This window comes from Grampus griseus, assembly GCF_964374135.1.
Source record: "Grampus griseus genome assembly, chromosome: 5".
NCBI classification, from domain to species: domain Eukaryota; kingdom Metazoa; phylum Chordata; class Mammalia; order Artiodactyla; family Delphinidae; genus Grampus; species Grampus griseus.
The window spans coordinates 109308274-109326269 of NC_138998.1; the positions used below are offsets into that span (position 1 = coordinate 109308274).

General features: G+C 35.0%; 1 protein-coding gene across 1 annotated transcript in view; it reads left to right on the forward strand.

Moving 5' to 3' along the window:
* The window catches only part of GBE1 (1,4-alpha-glucan branching enzyme 1), a 292466-nt gene that overhangs the window by 264431 nt on the left and 10039 nt on the right, over positions 1–17996 (forward strand). The window contains exon 15 of the mRNA XM_082654189.1: positions 10851–10968. Within this exon, the coding sequence (XP_082510315.1) occupies positions 10851–10968 (118 nt within the window). The remainder of the gene's footprint in view (positions 1–10850; positions 10969–17996) is intronic.

Here is a 17996-nt window from a genome sequence, read left to right on the forward strand (position 1 = left end):
TCCTCATTCTTGTGCCATTGGCCCACCTTTCTTCCTTACCTCCACTTTCTCCACATGCTGCACCACTATCTTGATTTCCCTTTCTTCTCTAATCACTCTTTGTGTTGTCTTTTTTCCCCTCAGATCCAAACCCAATCATTTATTCTTTTTTCTTGCTCTTTTCCCTTGAAGAACTCACACATGCTCATAACTTCAACTGTAGCTCTGTGAAGATGATCCCTAATTGCCCCTTCTACCATGGTCTTCCCCTATTCACTAAGTGAAATTTTGTGATGTTTAATGACTGTTAGGAAATACTGAGCAGTCTGGAATCATAGCTTTTTGAAAGATAGAAGAACTGTAGCATGACCTGGTTCTATTCAATTAAATAGAATTGGTTGGATCAGATGTATTTTAGAGATGGTTTCCAAATTAGTACCAAAAGTTAAATTGCATAACACTTGACAGTGTATGAATACTTTTATTTATATTGACTCATCTTGCCCTCACATCATCTTAGTGATGGGGTCAGGCAAGTATTTTTATCCTCAAATTAAATATAAGCATTAGAAAGATTTATAACTTTCACAAGATCATATTCTTAGTAAGTGAATAAATGTGATTTAAGTCTAGTTCCTGTAAGTTCAGCACAGTTTTTTACTTGGGCACCAGATAATTCACCTTTTGTTGCCCTGTAGAAACACCATTAAAATAAGTAAAGTGTGTCTCACTAACTACTTATAATTTTATTTGTTTTCTCTGCTTCTCTTTGTAGAAGTTAATGGTGTCTCTGACTAAATGTCATTTTTTGCAGTGTTACGCTGTCCTAGTTTCTGACACAAACACAGATCAATTTAGCTGGAGTATTTTTAAAATAAACATATTCACTTTAAAGGGATAAAATGATTTTCTAAGGAAAAAGATGACTGCTCAAATATTTGTTAAACCAGGATATAAATCTAAGTATATTTCAGCTTCAAGTGCAGATTGAGAAAGTGTCATGCTAGGTGCTGAAGGTTGTTAGAGGATAAAGAGTCTGGGGACTAAAAATCCCATAGAATAAAGAACACTTTACAAAGAGGTGAAAGAGAAGCGTCCTGCTATCATCAGCTTTCTTTCATTTAATTGTATATATTTCCTTTTCTTGCCTTAATAATTTTGAATGTAGGAAATTTATTCCTGGTGATATTTTGTTTGTTGACAGCTTCAGACAACTTACCTAAGGGATATACAGAATTGTCTTACTGGATTTGGTTAACTCTTTCATGACCATAGTAGTCACATCACTTTGGAATTTTAATAATATTTGGATAGTCTAAATAAAACTCAACATTTGTGAAATAACTATAAAAATAAATAATTAAGTCTACATAGAATTTGATCCAAAATGTGCCAGAATTTTTGCTCATTTCAATTATGTAAATCATCTTTATATTTGACTATCATAGCCAAAACATTGGTTCATTTTGTTTTGAATTGTACAAAAATGCACTTTTCAGAAATAACTTAGCAGCTTTACTCTTTTCTTGTGTAATTCTTTTCCACATCTACCTAGTAAGATTAAACCAATATGATTGTTTTCAAGATAATTGCAAACTACTATACTAGATTTATTATACCCCTGGAAAAAATATATATTAGCAATCACATGTGTATGTGTGTTTAAAGCTCTCTCACTCAATTTTTTTGGTGCCTGTGGAGAAATGTTTACTTTGAATCTTTTTCCTCACAATCATCAACCTAGGTAAAGTTTTGATAGTTACTGACTGTGTGCCCAGAAGTGCTCAGGAATGACTGGGAGTAATGATGCATGTGCGCGCGCACACACACACACACACACACACACACACACACACACATACTCCTGTAAGCTTTACTTGACAGTTTCTCAAGGAAAGCTAGCTCAGCCCCTTCTCATTTACCTTTCTGAAGCACTGAGTAAGCCCTGAAGTATCAGATTTTCTATTTGGTCTTAAAAGTTAAAAGAGAAAGAAGAATATAGACTATACATTACTCCTAATAAATTTTGACTTCAAATAAAGAAAAAGGATGTTTCTACTACCAACACTAAAAGAGTAAGCTTTCAAATGTTTAAGTATTTTAATGTTCATTTACTTTGCAGACTTTAACTGGCAGATGGTGGTAGAGTGTAGAAAATATTATACCTAAGTGCATATCCTGGCCTTGCCAAATTATGTATAAAATCATATATATATGATTTTTCACAGTCATTTTGATGTTCAATGCTTAACTTCAGTCATCTGTATAAAGAAGGCTAAGCAGTCAAGTTGAAAATACAAGTCTTTGCGTATATGTCGACTTTAGTAAACATGTAATCATTTATCCACTTCAACTAAGAATTATATAAAATGTCTGTCTCCAGGGCTCATACCAATCAGAGTTATTCACTTGAGAATTAATTGCTTCAAGCTGACATGCATCTGTTTAACTGTTGTGACTGTTCCAGAAAGAAGGAAAAAAAATCTTTTAAAATGTCCAAGTAAAACTTTATAGATAATGAAATGGGATTGTGTTAGAAGTTACATTGTACGGATCTGGAATATTAACTCTATAAAATGAGGGAAGAAAATCAAGGTTGTTCTTTTATGACTAAAGTAGTGTTAAATTATTTCTTAAAGTTTAGCAAGAGCATGCATAGATCAAAACCCAAGGAGGATACTACCATAGGAAAATAATGAAAAGAAGACCCACTCAATAAATATTCCAGGTACTAATCTAGGTACCAGGTAGAGGGGAAGAGGGGGGATGGGGAAAGACATATTTCCCTTATAGAGGTTTATTTTAATTAAAGGAAGAGAGAAAATATAATAATTAAATTTATAGGATGATAAAAGTTGATAATGCTGTGTTGAAAAATCAGGACAAATGCAAGAGCGTGTGGGGAAGTGTTTAATTTTCAGTTAGGATGTTCAGAGTAGGCTTCTCAATCTTTCTCAGAAGCATGAGGAGCATTTTTAAAAATTCATAAAATTTTAGGGCTTCCCTGGTGGCGCAGTGGTTGAGAGTCCGCCTGCCGATGCAGGGGACACGGGTTTGTGCCCCGGTCCGGGAAGATCCCACATGCCGCGGAGCGGCTGGGGCAGTGAGCCATGGCCGCTGAGCCTGCGCGTCCAGAGCCTGTGCTCCGCAACGGGAGAGGCCACAACAGTGAGAGGCCCACGTACCGAAAAAAAAAAAAAATTCATAAAATTTTAAAAAGTGTGTAGTCCTCAAATAGTTCAATGTACTGTCCAATCAAACTTCAATGTTCAGCTTGTTTAAATAACAGGAAAAGTGTTTAGATTCTAGTGAGAACAAAGACATGGGAGAAAGGAATGGAAAAAAAGGTCACAAAGGAAGCAAAGGCCAAGTTGGGTGTAAAAAGTAAGAAAGTAAATCGACCTACTTTTACATTTTTCATCACTTTAGACAGCAGTTTAAATGGTCCAGGGTCTATAATAATAATATAAAGAGCAGCTAATAACTTGAGCATTTTTCCCAGCACTGGGCACTGTGTTAAGCACTTGATGTACATTGCTTCTGTGAATCCTTGCAGCAACCCTCTGATATATTACCTCCATTTTGCCAGTGAGAAACTGAGCCTCCAGGAAATTCAGTAACTTGCTGGAAGACACACAGTTGGTAATTGGCAGAATCAAGTTTAGAATGCAATTGTTGGACCCCAAAGCCATGCATCCACTGTATTTTACTGTTTTAGGATGCTTTCTCCTATTCTTGTCTGTCTGCATGAAATAGCTCAGATGATGCTTACTTACGCTAATTGTCATTATTTTTCAGGAACTTTGAAGGTTCCAATTATATTTTCCATTTATATATACATTGCATAGGACTCTATTAAAGGATGTATTAGAGTAAGTTTGGGTGAAGACGTTTCTTTATAGCCTATGTCAAAATTATTTTGAGTTCAAAAGCACAAGCACAATATGTTTGTAAAAAATGTTGCATCTGCATGGTCAAAACTCATTTTGATGACAAAGTATGTGTTTAAAAGATGTATAAAAATTGGTTGTTTTTTCTTTTGCAGTTCTAAATAATTGCTATTGCTTCATCAAATAATTGAATTCATAAGTTCTTTGGGTAATAATCTTTAATGTCACAGACAAAGACCAACAGTTTTAGAGGGAGGTTAGTCTAGAAGTGTGGGCATATTTTTTCCTTATTTTCCTTTCTTGAGTTACTGAGAAACAGTGACATTTTTTAGTTCAAGTTATATAATCTTCTAGGACAAAGAAAAGTTCCTAATTAGGTTAGTCAAAGAATTCTGTAAAGTATTTAGAATAATATTTCTATTTGCATAGAGAACTATGTAGTGCTCAATATTTTATATTATTCAATTTGGTGCCTAAGAATGAACTAATAATTTGCTTGAAAATGCATTTCAAAAAGCATAGCAATCCGTTAATTAACATGGTAGATTATATTTGACCCCCTCATCCTTTGAGTTTACTTTATTGTTATTCTGCATTGTACAATTTCTAAGAATGTATAGTTAAGGAAGTAAGCTTGCAGGAGTTGGAGTTTATTTTTTAGGCTAAAATCAGAAACCTACTGATGAAACAAGCACATTCTAAATTATACTAGAAATATACTTTTGTTTTTCACTTAATTAAAACATGTGGTTGTCATTTAAACTTTTAATGAAAACATTGTTCACAAACTTGAATGCACGTGTAGCTCATGCGTTGAAGTTGTTGCTTTTTTCAAGGACAATAAAATTTTAATGTAAACTAATAAAAATTTTAAAAAATATATTGTACCCTTAAAGGGAATTTCCACTTGCCTTTCATTATATTTAAAATATACTTTGACTACATTCAGTAGTAAATTTCCTATTTATTTTTATTTTACCCTCTTTTAATTTTATTTTAGAAATAGTATAATATTGGGGGAGTTTTTTTTTTAAATTAAAGTTAGGTAGAGCAAAAAACTAAATGGATATTGTCTATTGAAAGTAATATACTCATAAATGTCCATCGCCCTATAATAGTTTCAAACAAATAATGAAAATATCATTTCCATTTCCATTGGTGAATTTTTAAATCATCGTATATTCTAGATGACAGAGCTAAAGATAGAAATGCCTAAATCAGATACACACACACACACACACACACACACACACACCTGCCTCACTCTAACACACATACATTCATAAAACATACAGCAACACATTACAAGTTTTTGCTACTTCTATATTTGGAAAGAGCAGAGAGAGCAACTAAAGATTGTCATTTATGACCATTTCTGTAGTTCAGGACAATAAATGATGTATAATTTAACTATATTTATAAAATAGAGAGACAGATCTATTTGAGACGCTATACAGCCATAACCTAAGATTTTGTGAATTAGGGCTGGCAATAAATAAAATTCAATTCATGAAACATAGAAAGGGGAGCATTATGTTAGAACACTGAGGCAAGTCCTGTGCTGGGTGGTTATCTTTAGACTGTTAAAAACATGAAATTATTTTTGTTTTCTACCACCTGTTCTTATACTGCCAGATGTTTGTTCACAGTTCCTTAGAATTTCGTACCTACTGTTTTCTGCCTTTGATACAGATTCTCTCTCCTGGGGTCACTTAACTCCCAAAAGTTATTGCAATCATAATACTATGGGTGGGTTGATTAAAGAATCAGATCTAAAAATAACGTACCAAATTCATATATTCTAAGTGTACATTTTTTTCACATTTTAACATGTCTTCAATTGGGATGTATCTTACAGTGATTATCATGGTAGTGATATTTTTCTCTTTATTGGAGGTGTATAAAATAATTCATCTTAAAATTGAAGGTGTCTTAGATTTAAAGATATATGGTAACTTACCAGCTTTGCCATCTTTATGGCCACCTAGTCACTAGAGAACCCCTTTTATTGTCACTCAGTCTGAAACCTCAGGGTTTGTACCTTACAATAAATGTCCTTAGTTTCTTCAGCAGGAGTGAAGTGAGTATAGTGCAGAATGATTTAAACGATAGTACTTCTTACATCAAAATCCTTATACTTTGAACAGACACTTTATCAAGTGGCTGAGCAAACACAGCAGCTTTTGAAGTATTTGAAGAGCCATTGAATTTAAGAGTCTTCATGTCTTCACTGTTCTTTAATCTTATTAGTACAGGTCTTCAGAACATGGCTCTTCCTTGGTTCAAATTTAAGGACACATGATAAAATAATGCTTAAAACTTCTTATCTACTTCAACCTGTTGATAGATATATCAAATACTTAGGAAGCTCTTGAATTTAAAATAAGAAGAAATAATATTTTAAAATGATGACCAAATGGATAGGGATCTATTTGATCTCCTTTTTTAAAAGAAAATCTCTATAAAAATTCTATCATTCTTTCCCTGCTGTATTTTCCCAAATTGAGCAAGGTACATTTTTTCAGTTCAATAATTTTGTGTTCCCCAATCAAGTGACCAAATGAACCAACTAAACAAGAAATTGATCTAGAACAAATGCAATAAACCTCAGATATCCAGACTCCTTAAGTAATGTTAAGAATTACAGTCCTTTAACACCAATCTTTTAAATTTAATTAAACACTCAGATGGATATCACTTTATCTATTTTCCTTGTTTTTATTCTTCATGTCATGTTCATTCCAACCTCTTTATGCTTAGAATCTAAATTTAGAATTAAACAAGAAATTGCCTGCGAAAACACTTTGCCTGATTCTTGGCATAAAATAGGCATCCACTTGAGGAGAGTAGGGTAATTAGATCTGAATTTGACTTGTGTCTACATCCCAGCTCTGCCACTAAACTTATTGTGTGTCTTTGGGCACAACTATTCTCCCCTTCCAAGTGTTTCCCCAAATTGAGCATCAGTTTCCTTACATTTGAGTACCATTAGTTGCACATCCAAAATCTCATTGGTTTATGTATGTCTCTCCATTTGCATTATCCAAGTTTAGCCATACTACTATCCGTGAACCATTGTTAGGTCCCTGGCTGGTTTCTCTGACTTAGTCTTTCCTTTGTTCATCCTATTCTACCCTCAACCTTCAGGTTAATTTTTTTTTTTTTTTTTTTGCGGTACACGGGCCTCTCACTGTTGTGGCCTCTCCCATTGCGGAGCACAGGCTCCGGACGCGCAGGCTTAGCGGCCATGGCTCACGGACCTAGCCGCTCCGCGGCATGTGGGATCTTCCCGGACCAGGGCACGAACCCGTGTCCCCTGCATCGGCAGGCAGACTCTCAACCACTGCGCCACCAGGGAAGCCCCAGGTTAATTTTTTTGATTGTCATAACCTTTCTCACAAACCTTCAATGTTCTCATACTTAATTACAAAATAAATCTTAACAGTCTAGCCTAGCCTTCAAAAGTTTTTGTTTATAGACTGTCAATCCTACCTTCCCTCCTTGGCTCTACCTCTCATTGCATATTGCTTTCTGTTTTATTTATAGACATTCATATTCATTTCTAATCTCCCCTTAATAGGCTATGAGTTGCATGTGAACTAAAACCACATCTTAGTCATTTTTTTTTTATATCTTGTACAGTGCCTCCTACATTGTGTGTATTAAGTGAATGGGAAAATAATTTCTCCTACTTCCCTCGAATATAAAAAATAAGACATGTAATTTGGCCTTTCTTGGTGAATCAGGATTGTCATCCTGAATATCAGTTTCAAAGATGTATTGAGAAGCTATTATGAGAAGGCAGTCTGCTAGGTGTAGGGAGGTAGCTATGAATTAAAGAGATGTGAAGGTGTTGAGATGTCCTGCTAAATTTGTTTTATCCACTGTGGAACTGGAAACCACATGAAGAAGGTAGTTTAAGTGTAAATTGGCTCTGAGTTATATTTTCAGAGGGATGTTCTTTAGTGGAAGACAGGGCTTTGTAGGGATATTGGTGCTGTGTGGGTCCCACGTCATGTGCATGTGTGTATCTGTGTGTCTGTTTGTGTGTGCTCACATGTACATGAGAAATAGGGAGTGAGGGAATGCCTGAGTGAGAGAAGAGAAAAACAAAAATCCAATTGCGCATAAAACCTCTTTAAAAATGTTCATGCTAAGCAGTGTTCCTAAAAGACGGGGTTGCCTGATTTTTGTGTCAACTATGAATTGGCATTTTCCATTGGCACTTGCCATCTACGTCTACAAGGATTAAATCATGAGCTGCTGCATCTGCTGACTTTCAACACCCCCTGAAAGGAGTTCAGGGTGGAGAGCAGAAATGAGGCACTCTGTGCTCTGGGAAAAACTGGCAGATCAGGCCTTCAGATAGTTAGATATTTTCAGGAGCAATTTTATGAGCCCAATTCTTGTATCTCCTCATATATAGAAAAGCACTAAAATCCTTCATCGTGACGTCTGCTCCTGTGACTAGCAGTAACCCGCACGAGACTAGTAGAAAACTTCTGTAAAAAATATGCGCTTGATTGCATGTACTCCCCCGTCACCAAAACCATATATATACTGACCTTCCCCCCTGCCTCTTTGGAGCAGTTTCTCAGAGCTATCTGGGGCGCTGTCTCCCAGACTACAGTCCTCATTTTGCCCCAAATAAAACTTAACTAGCAACTCTAACATTGTGCATTTTTTTAAGTTGACACTTGAGTAGTATGTTGTAGTAATTTACAATTATAAAGCTCTTTCACAATCATTACTTTTAATCTAGTGTTTTAAATTGTTGGAATTTCTGGAGTTTAAGGGATGTGTTTTCTAAAGGACATGGCTGTATTCCCTGGGTAATAGAGACACAGGGCTGGGGAATTCCGAAAGTGGCCACAACAGAATTTTTTTCTTTAAATTATAGATCAGAGAAATATGTCTAAACTGATATTTTGAAACTTTATGGCTTTTGTAAGCTTTTTCTTTATAGCTATAAATTATAGATTAAGTGAGTAGATTCTAACCATTTTCAGTGTGATGACCCCTTTCAATGTCAAAAAAAATTGCTTCATATAACAATTGTTCTTTCAGTATCCTTGATTGAGAAAATATATCAAAAAACTTACTACAAATTCTGTGATTTTTTAAATGAATTTATATCTCATTAATCAAAAAAGTGCATATTCTTTGAAATACAGTACCAAATGGGTATAATAACATAATTTAGTCTTCAGACAATGTACATATAGAATCCATCCCAGTCCCTTTTAATAACATAATTACTCATTCTGTGAGACCCTTATAACACAATGACCAGTGATTATCAACCCACAGGTTAGGAATCGGTGCTTTTCATGGTATACTTGCTGTCTTCAGTCACAACTACCAATAATCTATGCTGTTAACCAATAATTTAATAATTGATACTGTATTTCCAGTGTTTTAGAAAGGATTCTAGGTCATTATTCTCTAAACTGTATTGTACTCTTTTTGTTTTTGTTTAATGCTTTTTGAAGACTGTGCAAGTATTTAATGAACTAGGATGAAGAACCAAAACTAAACTTTTATTTTAGTAGTTCCTTTCATTCCACAATGCTTCATTTATTTACCATGCCCCTAATGATTTATTTTCACTGTGTGTATTTCCCCATTAAATAAATCCATATGCTCAAATCATGTGCAGCTCTACTGAGTGACTTTAGAATGAGCTTGTGCCCAGTAGTCACCTTTTGAACTCAGTCTTTCTCCCCCTCCCTCTCCCTCTCTTTTAAACACAGTAACATGCTGATTACGGTATTAGTCTAAATTTGCATCAGAGTAGGCTGACCTGGATTGACTGAAATGGCGCCACCACTCCCAGCAAAAGTTCCTGTGGTGCGTCCATCTGCATCTCTTACCCACACAGAAGTCCCCTAGGCATGAAAATATGGTCATAGTTTGTTATCCACATGTACTTTTTTTTTTCCCATGTACTTTTAATGTGATAACTTTAGCTGTAATGAAAAGGTACAAATGTTTCTGAGATTAAATATTTATATACGAGGAAAATAAAATACAAAGCACCTAGACACCTATCTGTCTCCCTCCTTAGGCTAGAAGAAACTTAAATTTCTAGGTACCCATTTATATTTACTTGTGGATTTTTTAATCAAGTATCATTTCTAGACTTTCTGAGCATAAGTTTGAACATAATAACCATAGCTGTTATTTTGTTATAAATACAATAATGCTAACATGCATAATAGCTCATTGTGAAAAATCAGATGTTAAGTTGTAGCAGATCACATGATTGCAACATGAATCCACCTGTGGCATGATGGATAGTATGTTTGCATGATCTTGTGCATTAATAGAAGCATGCTGCTTGTAACCAAGGGGAAAGAATGAGCCTACTTGGTCTTCAGGCCACACATGGACCTTTAGTTCTCTTCTGTGTTCCTCACTTTATCAACCAGGATCTAGCAAACTGCAATGAATTCAGAGATAGGGAAATAGTAAAAAGCCATATCAAATGAGTAATGATCAAAGGTTCTGGGATTACATTTAGTAAGTATTTAGTTATGTATGCAGAGGACACATGGAGACAAAATAGCTATTGTTAAATATTTGAAAATTACTGTATTTTGAACTTATTCTTTATGGCTTTTCTGGGTAGAAAAAGTCCCAAGAAATCAAAATTCTGTTTAATATGGAGAAGAATTTCTAACAAATGGAATTAGTTACATGAAGAGGAAAGTAGATTCTTCGTTAATAGGTATGGATGATCATGTGACGAGCTGTGATAAAAGGATAATAAGGATCCCACGGGTGTGCGGACTAGATAGCCTATAAAGCCCCTTTCAAACATGATAAACTCAAACTCAGAAATCTTAGAGAAGAAATGAGAACATAGCACAAATCATCATTAAACAGTTTTCAAAATACTCACTTTTAAGTCCTGTCTCAGAAATGTTTTATAATGTCTCATTCAACTCCTAAACCGTTGTGGTTCCTTAAGAGTTGTACGTACAAAATTGTGCTAGATTCAGATGCAGCGGAATATGGAGGACACCAGAGACTGGACCACAATACCGATTTCTTTTCTAAACCTTTTGAACATAACAACTGTCCCTATTCTCTTTTGGTAAGTAAGATTTTTAAGGTATTTTCATTTCATTTAAATTTAATTCTGTATTTTCAAAATGATGTGTTTTTGTCCAAGGAAACAACTCTTCAACAAGTAAGCAACTTGGAGACAAGGCAGAGAGTAGGGAAATAGGATTGCACTAAAAAAATAGATGCAATGTGTGGTGCTAGACTGGGTTTTGGAAAAACAAATAATACAGGATATTTAGCTGACAATTGAGGAAATTTGAATATTAATAGGATTAAAAATTATTTCTCAAAAAATAAAAGGAAGGCACATTTTAGTTTTCTGTTATGAATATTTCTATTTTTATACAATTTACTTTCTTTCTGTTCTTGCTTTCTCTGTAATATTTTACATTAAGCAGATTTCTACATTATTGGTTATCTAATGAAGTTTAATTTAAAACACCTTAAAAGAATCTGTATATACATCTTTTTCTTTCATGTAGTTATTGATGACTGAATTCATTCTAGTTATAAAATTCTCTGGTTTCCTTATATTACTGAGGAGAGTGTTGTATTATATTAACTAACTTTTACTTTGTGATGTTGACACAATGAAAGAATATTGCTTTAGACTACTAAATTTAATTTATTTTAAAAATGTAGATAAAATTTTGCCATTTGCAACAATATGGATAGACCTGGAGGGTATTATGCTTGGTGAAGTAAGTCAGACAGAGAAAGACAGATACCATTTGTTATCACTTATATGTGGAATCTGAAAAATAAACAAACAAATGAATATAACAAAACAGAAATAGAGTCACAGATATACGGAACAAACTAGTGGTTACCAGTGTGGGGAGGGAAGGGGGTAACAGCAGGATAGGGGGAGGGATTAAGAAGTACAAGCTACTATGTATAAAATAAATAAGCTGCAAGGATATATTGTACAGCACAGAGAATATAGCCAATATTTTATAATAACTATAAATGGAGTATAATATATAAAAATTTTGAATCACTATGTTGTACACCTGAAACTAATATTATAAATCAACTATATCAATAAAAAAAATTAATGTAGAATTTAGAAGCTCTGCAGATTTGGAGGAATTCTTCGTTTAATTTATGGCCAAGTCCACATCTGCATTATGTATGTTTTCCTTTTCCTGACTAGTTATATATCTATCTTTCTTCCTCTTCCCTCTTCTCTCTGTCTCAGATCTGCATTTTTTTGTTTGTTTCACAATAAAAGGTCTTGGATTAAGATTTAAGTCAGAAAGAGAAAAACAAATATCGTATATTAACGCATGTATGTGGAATCTAGAAAAATGGCACAGATGAACCTATTTGCAGGGCAGGAATAGAAAGGCAGACATAGAGAATGGGCGTGTGGACACGGAAGGGGTAAGGGGAGGGTGGATGAATTGGAAGGTAAGGTTTGACATAAATACACTACCATGCATAAAATAGATAGCTAGTGGGAACCTGCTGTATAGCATAGGGAGCTTAGCTTGGTGCTCTGTGATGGCCTCGTTGGGTGGGATGGTGGGGGGGAGGGAGGTCTAAGAGGAGAGAATGTATGTATGCGTATGGCTGATTCACTTCAACGTGCGGCAGAAACTGACACAACATTGTAAAGCAATTATACTCCAATAAAGAAAAAGAAGGAAAAAAAAGAAAAAGGAAAGATTTGTTTCACTTATGTGAGGCCAGGATGTATCCCACAAATGTATGGCTTTATCATTGCTGTTAAATTCTCTCATTTTTTTTTAAGTTTGGGTAAAAGTCAAGCATGAGAATCTGTTTGGTACCCCTGGCTCCTCCATTTTTCTACTATATCCCCAACTCTTAGGGTGGTACCAGCACCTTACTTTGTAAGCTGCCATATTATATATGTCAAAGACAGTGGCATAAAATAAATAAAACGAGCAGGGATGAGCAAGATTAAGTTGTTGATTATCAGCTCTGAGGAAAGTCAGTAGCCTTAGGAAACCTAGGTGTTACCCTATGTGTGTGTTGAGGTGGGGTGTTGATGATGTTGATATGGCTTAGATAGAGATCTAGATTCATATGTATTTTCAAGAGGGAGGGCTCAAAGCTGCTAGTGGATTCTATCTCCAAAGAATGATTGCTGTAGTTTGTCAGAACATTCAGTTTTGACATGTAAAATAAGACTGATACAAATAGTTTCTGACATGAACAAGAAAATGATCTTAAAGCTCTGAAATAACCAAAAGAGTTAGAGACCCCTGAGGGGTTAGGGAAGGTGACAGCTCATAAAGAGGAGTCATGGAGAAGTAGCACCCACTTGTGATAAAGCTGAACTTGAACCAGTTGAACTAGACTGAAAGGGTTTTGAAAGTTTCAGATAGCAAAAATGTTATATAGCCAACTTTCCTAAAGGTTCGTGTATCCAAAGAGGGCTCTGTTGGGAAGGGAAGCCTGGTAATATAGTAAAAAAGACCACAACATGTCATGGCAGGGAATTTGGGATCATTTACCAGCTATGAGAACTTGAGTAATTTGATCTTTTTGTTACTCGGTTTCCCTGTCTGCATAGTAAGGATTAATAATAGTATCCTGCCTACAGCAAGAGGTTCTTGCGAGGCCTAAATTAATTAACACAGCCAAGCTTTGGGGAAGCTGCAAAATGGTACTGCACATGTATTCAAAAGTTACTATTGTTGTGACTATTCAATAATTATTTAGGTATTTTAAGCGTGTCAAGACACTAGGTGCTTTGAGGATATTCTCCCAATTTTGGAAAAATTATCATCTTAGGCGAGGGCTTGCAATCTTTGAGGGTGGGCAAAAAATATCTTGACATCCTTTTGATTTTTTAAGAGCGAAGATATTCTGTTATAATTAAAACGAGCCAAGTAACCAGTGGCAGCAACAGTCAAGAGATTACTTTTCAAGCACTAATTGAATTGATCTTCCAAATATGGACTGTGCAGTTCTAAATTAGCAGGTGGAATGGAGAAGGTCAGATAAGTCTCCATAAGAGGTAGAGGAATACAGCACTGCAAGCACATGAGAAATAGAACACTGCCTGTAATAGAATTCTGATCCAACTCGGTCAAAAGGTAAAGATTGGCCCTGTCTTCTCAGCAGCAGCATCTTGTTTTTGATAACTACTGATGCTTTAGGAATGACTCCATTTATTTTATTTTTTAATTTTTTTATGTTTTTTTATTGGGGTATAGTTGTTTCCCAGCGTTGTGCTAGTTTCTACTGTACAGCAAAGTGGAGTTACCTGTGCTATACAGCAGGTTCTCATTAGTTATCTATTTTATACATATAAGTGTATATATGTCCATCCCAATCACTGAGTTCATCACACCCCCCAACACTTACCCCCTGCTTTTCCCCCTTGGTGTCCTTACATTTGTTCTCTACATCTGTGTCTCTATTTCTGCTTTGCAAACAGGTTCATCTGTACCATTTTTCTAGATTCCACATATATGCGTTAATATACAATATTTGCTTTTCTTTTTCTGACTTACTTCACTGTATGACAATCTTTAGGTCCAGCCACACCTCTACAAATGATCCAATTTTGTGACTTTTTATGGCTGAGTAATATTCCATTGTACAAATGTACCACATCTTCTTTATCCATTTGTCTGTCAATGGACATTTAGGTTGTTTCCATGACCTAGCTATTGTAAATAGTTCTGCAATAAACATTGGGGTGCATGTGTCTTTTTGAATTATGGTTTTCTCAGGGTATATGCCCAGTAGTGGGATTGCTGAGTCATATGGTAATTCTATTTTTAGTTTTTTAAGGAACCTCCATCTGTTCTCCATAGTGGCTGTATCAATTTACATTCCCACCAGCAGTGCAAGAGGGTTCCCTTTTCTCCACACCCTCTCAAGCATTTATTGTTTGTAGATTTTCTGATGATGCCCATTCTAACCAGTGTGAGGTGATACCTCATTGTAGTTTTGATTTGCATTTCTATAATAATTAGTGATGTTGAACAGCTTTTCTTGTGCCTCTTAGTCATCTGTACATCTTCTTTGGAGAAATGTCTGTTCAGGTCTTCTGCCCATTTTTGGATTGGGTGGTTTGTTTTTTTAATATTGAGCTGCATGAGTTGTTTATATATTTTGGAGATTAATCCTTTGTCCGTTGATTCATTTGCAAATATTTTCTCCCATTCTGAGGGTTGTCTTTTTGTCTTGTTTATGGTTTCCTTTGCTGTGCAACAGTTTTTAACTTTCATTAGGTCCATGTGTTTATTTTTGTTTCTATTTCCATTATTCTAGGAGTTGAGTCAAAAAAGATCTTGCTGTGATTTATGTCAAAGAGTGTTCTTCCTATGTTTTCCTCTAAGAGTTTTATAGTGTCCGGTTTTACACTTAAGTCCTTAATCCATTTTGAGTTTATTTTTGTGTATGGTGTTAGGGAGTGTTCTAATTTCATTCTTTTACTTGTAGCTGTCCAGTTTTCCCAGCACCACTTATGGAAGAGACTGCCTTTTCTCCACTGTATATCCTTGCCTCCTTTTTCATAGATTAGTTGACCATAGGTGTGTGAGTTAATCTCTGGGCTTTCTATCTTGTTCCATTGATCTATATTTCTGTTTTTCTGCCAGTACAATATTGTCTTGATTACTGTAGCTTTGTAGTATAGTATAAAGGCAGGAAACCTGATTCCTCTAGCTCCATTTTTTTTTTTTTTCCTCAAGATTGCTTTGCCTATTCAGGGTCTTTTGTGTCTCCACACAAATTTTAAGATTTTTTGTTCTAGCTCTGTAAAAAATGCCATTGGTAATTTGATAGGGATTGCATTGAATCTGTAGATTGCTTTGGGTAGTATAGTCATTTTCACAATATTGATTCTTCCAACCCAAGAACATGGTATATCTCTCCATCAGTTTGTGTCATCTTTGATTTCTTTCACCAGTGTCATACTTTTCTGAGTACAGGTCTTTTACCTCCTTAGATAGGTTTATTCCTAGGTATTTTATTCTTTCTGTTGCAATGGTGAGTAGGATTGTTTCCTGAATTTTTCTTTGTGATCTTTTGTTGTTACTGTCTAGGAATGCAAGAGATTTCTATGCATTAGTTTTATATCCTGCAACTTTACCAAATTCATTGATTAGCTCTAGTAGTTTTCTGGTGGCATCTTTAGGATTTTCTATGTATAGTATCATGTCATCTGAAAGGAGTGACAGTTTTACTTCTTCTTTTCCATTTTGTATTCCTTTTATTTCTTTGTTTTCTCTGATTCACATGGCTAGGACTTCCAAAACTATGTTGAATAATAGTGGTGAGAGTGGACATCCTTGTCTCTTTCCTGATCTTAGAGGAAATGCTTTCAGTTTTTCACCATTGAGAATGGTGTTTGCTGTAGGTTTGTCGTATATAGCCTTTATTATGTTGAGGTAGGTTCCCTCTATGCCCACTTTCTGGAGTTTTTACCATAAATTGGTGTTGAATTTTGTCAAAAGCTTTTTCTGCATCTATTGAGATGATCATATTGTTTTTCTCCTTCGATTTGTTAATATAGTGTATCACATTGATTGATTTGCATAGATTGAAGAATCCTTGCATCCCTGGGATAAATCCCACTTGATCATGGTGTATCATCCTTTTAATGTGTTGCTGGATTCCGTTTGCTAGGATTTTGTTGAGGATTTTTGCATCTATACTCATCAGTGATATTGGTCTGTAATTTTCTTTTTTTGTAGTATCTTGATCTGGCTTTGGTATCAGGGTGATGGTGGCCTCATAGAATGAGTTTGGGAGTGTTCCCTCCTCTGCAATTTTTTGGAAGAGTTTGAGAAGGATGGGTGTTAGCTGTTCTCTAAATGTTTGATAGAATTCACCTGTGAAGCCATCTGGTTCTGGACATTTGTTTGTTGGAAGATTTTTAATCACAGTTTCAATCATTACTTGTGATTGGTCTGTTCATATTTTCTATTTCTTCCTGGTTCAGTCTTGGAAGGTTATACCTTTCTAAGAATTTGTCCATTTCTTCCAGGTTGTCCATTTTATTGGTATAGAGTTGCTTGTAGTAGTCTCTTACGAAGCTTTGTATTTCTGCAGTGTCCATTGTAACTTTTTTTTTATTTCTAATTTTATTGATTTGAGTCTCCTCCCTGTTTTTCTTGATGAGTCTGGCTAAAGGTTTATCAATTTTGTTCATCTTCTCAGAGAACCAGCTTTTAGTTTTATTGATCTTTGCTTTTGTTTCTATTTCATTTATTTCTGCTCTGATCTTTATGATTTCTTTCCTTCTACTAATTTTGGGGCTTTGTTTGTTCTTTCTGTAGTTCCTTTAGGTGTAAGGTTAGATTGTTTATTTGAAAATTTTCTTGTTTTTCAGGTAGGATTTTATTGCTCTAAACTTCCATCTTAGAACTGCTTCTGCTGCATCCCATAGATTTTGGGTCGTCGTGTTTTCCTTGTCATTTGTCTCTAGGTATTTTTTGATTTCCTCTTTGATTTCTTCAGTGATGTCTTGGTTACTTAGTAGCGTATTGCTTAGCCTCCATATGTTCGTTTTTTTACGTTTTTTTTTCCTGTAATTTATTTGTAATCTCATAGCATTGTGGTCTGAAAAGATGTTTAATACAATTTCAATTTTCTTCAATTTACCAAGGCTTCATTTGTGACCCAAGATGTGATCTATCCTGGAGAATGTTCCATGTGCACTTGAGAAGAAAGTGTAGTCTGTGGTTTTCAGATGGAATGCCCTATAAATATCAATTAAATCCATCTGGTTTATTGTGTCATTTAAAGCTTCTGTTTCCTTATTTATTTTCACTTTGGATGATCTGTCCATTGGTATAAGTGAGGTGTTAAAGTCCCCCACTATTATTGTGTTACTGTCGATTTCCTCTTTTATAGCTGTTAGCAGTTGCCTTATGTATTGAGGTGCTCCTATGTTGGGTGCATATATATTTATAATTATTATATATTCTCCTTGGATTGATCCCTTGATCATTATGTAGTGTCCATCCTTGTCTCTTGTAACATTCTTTATTTTAAAGTCTATTTTATCTGATATGAGTATTGCTACTCCAGGTTTCTTCTGATTTCCATTTGCATGGAATATCTTTT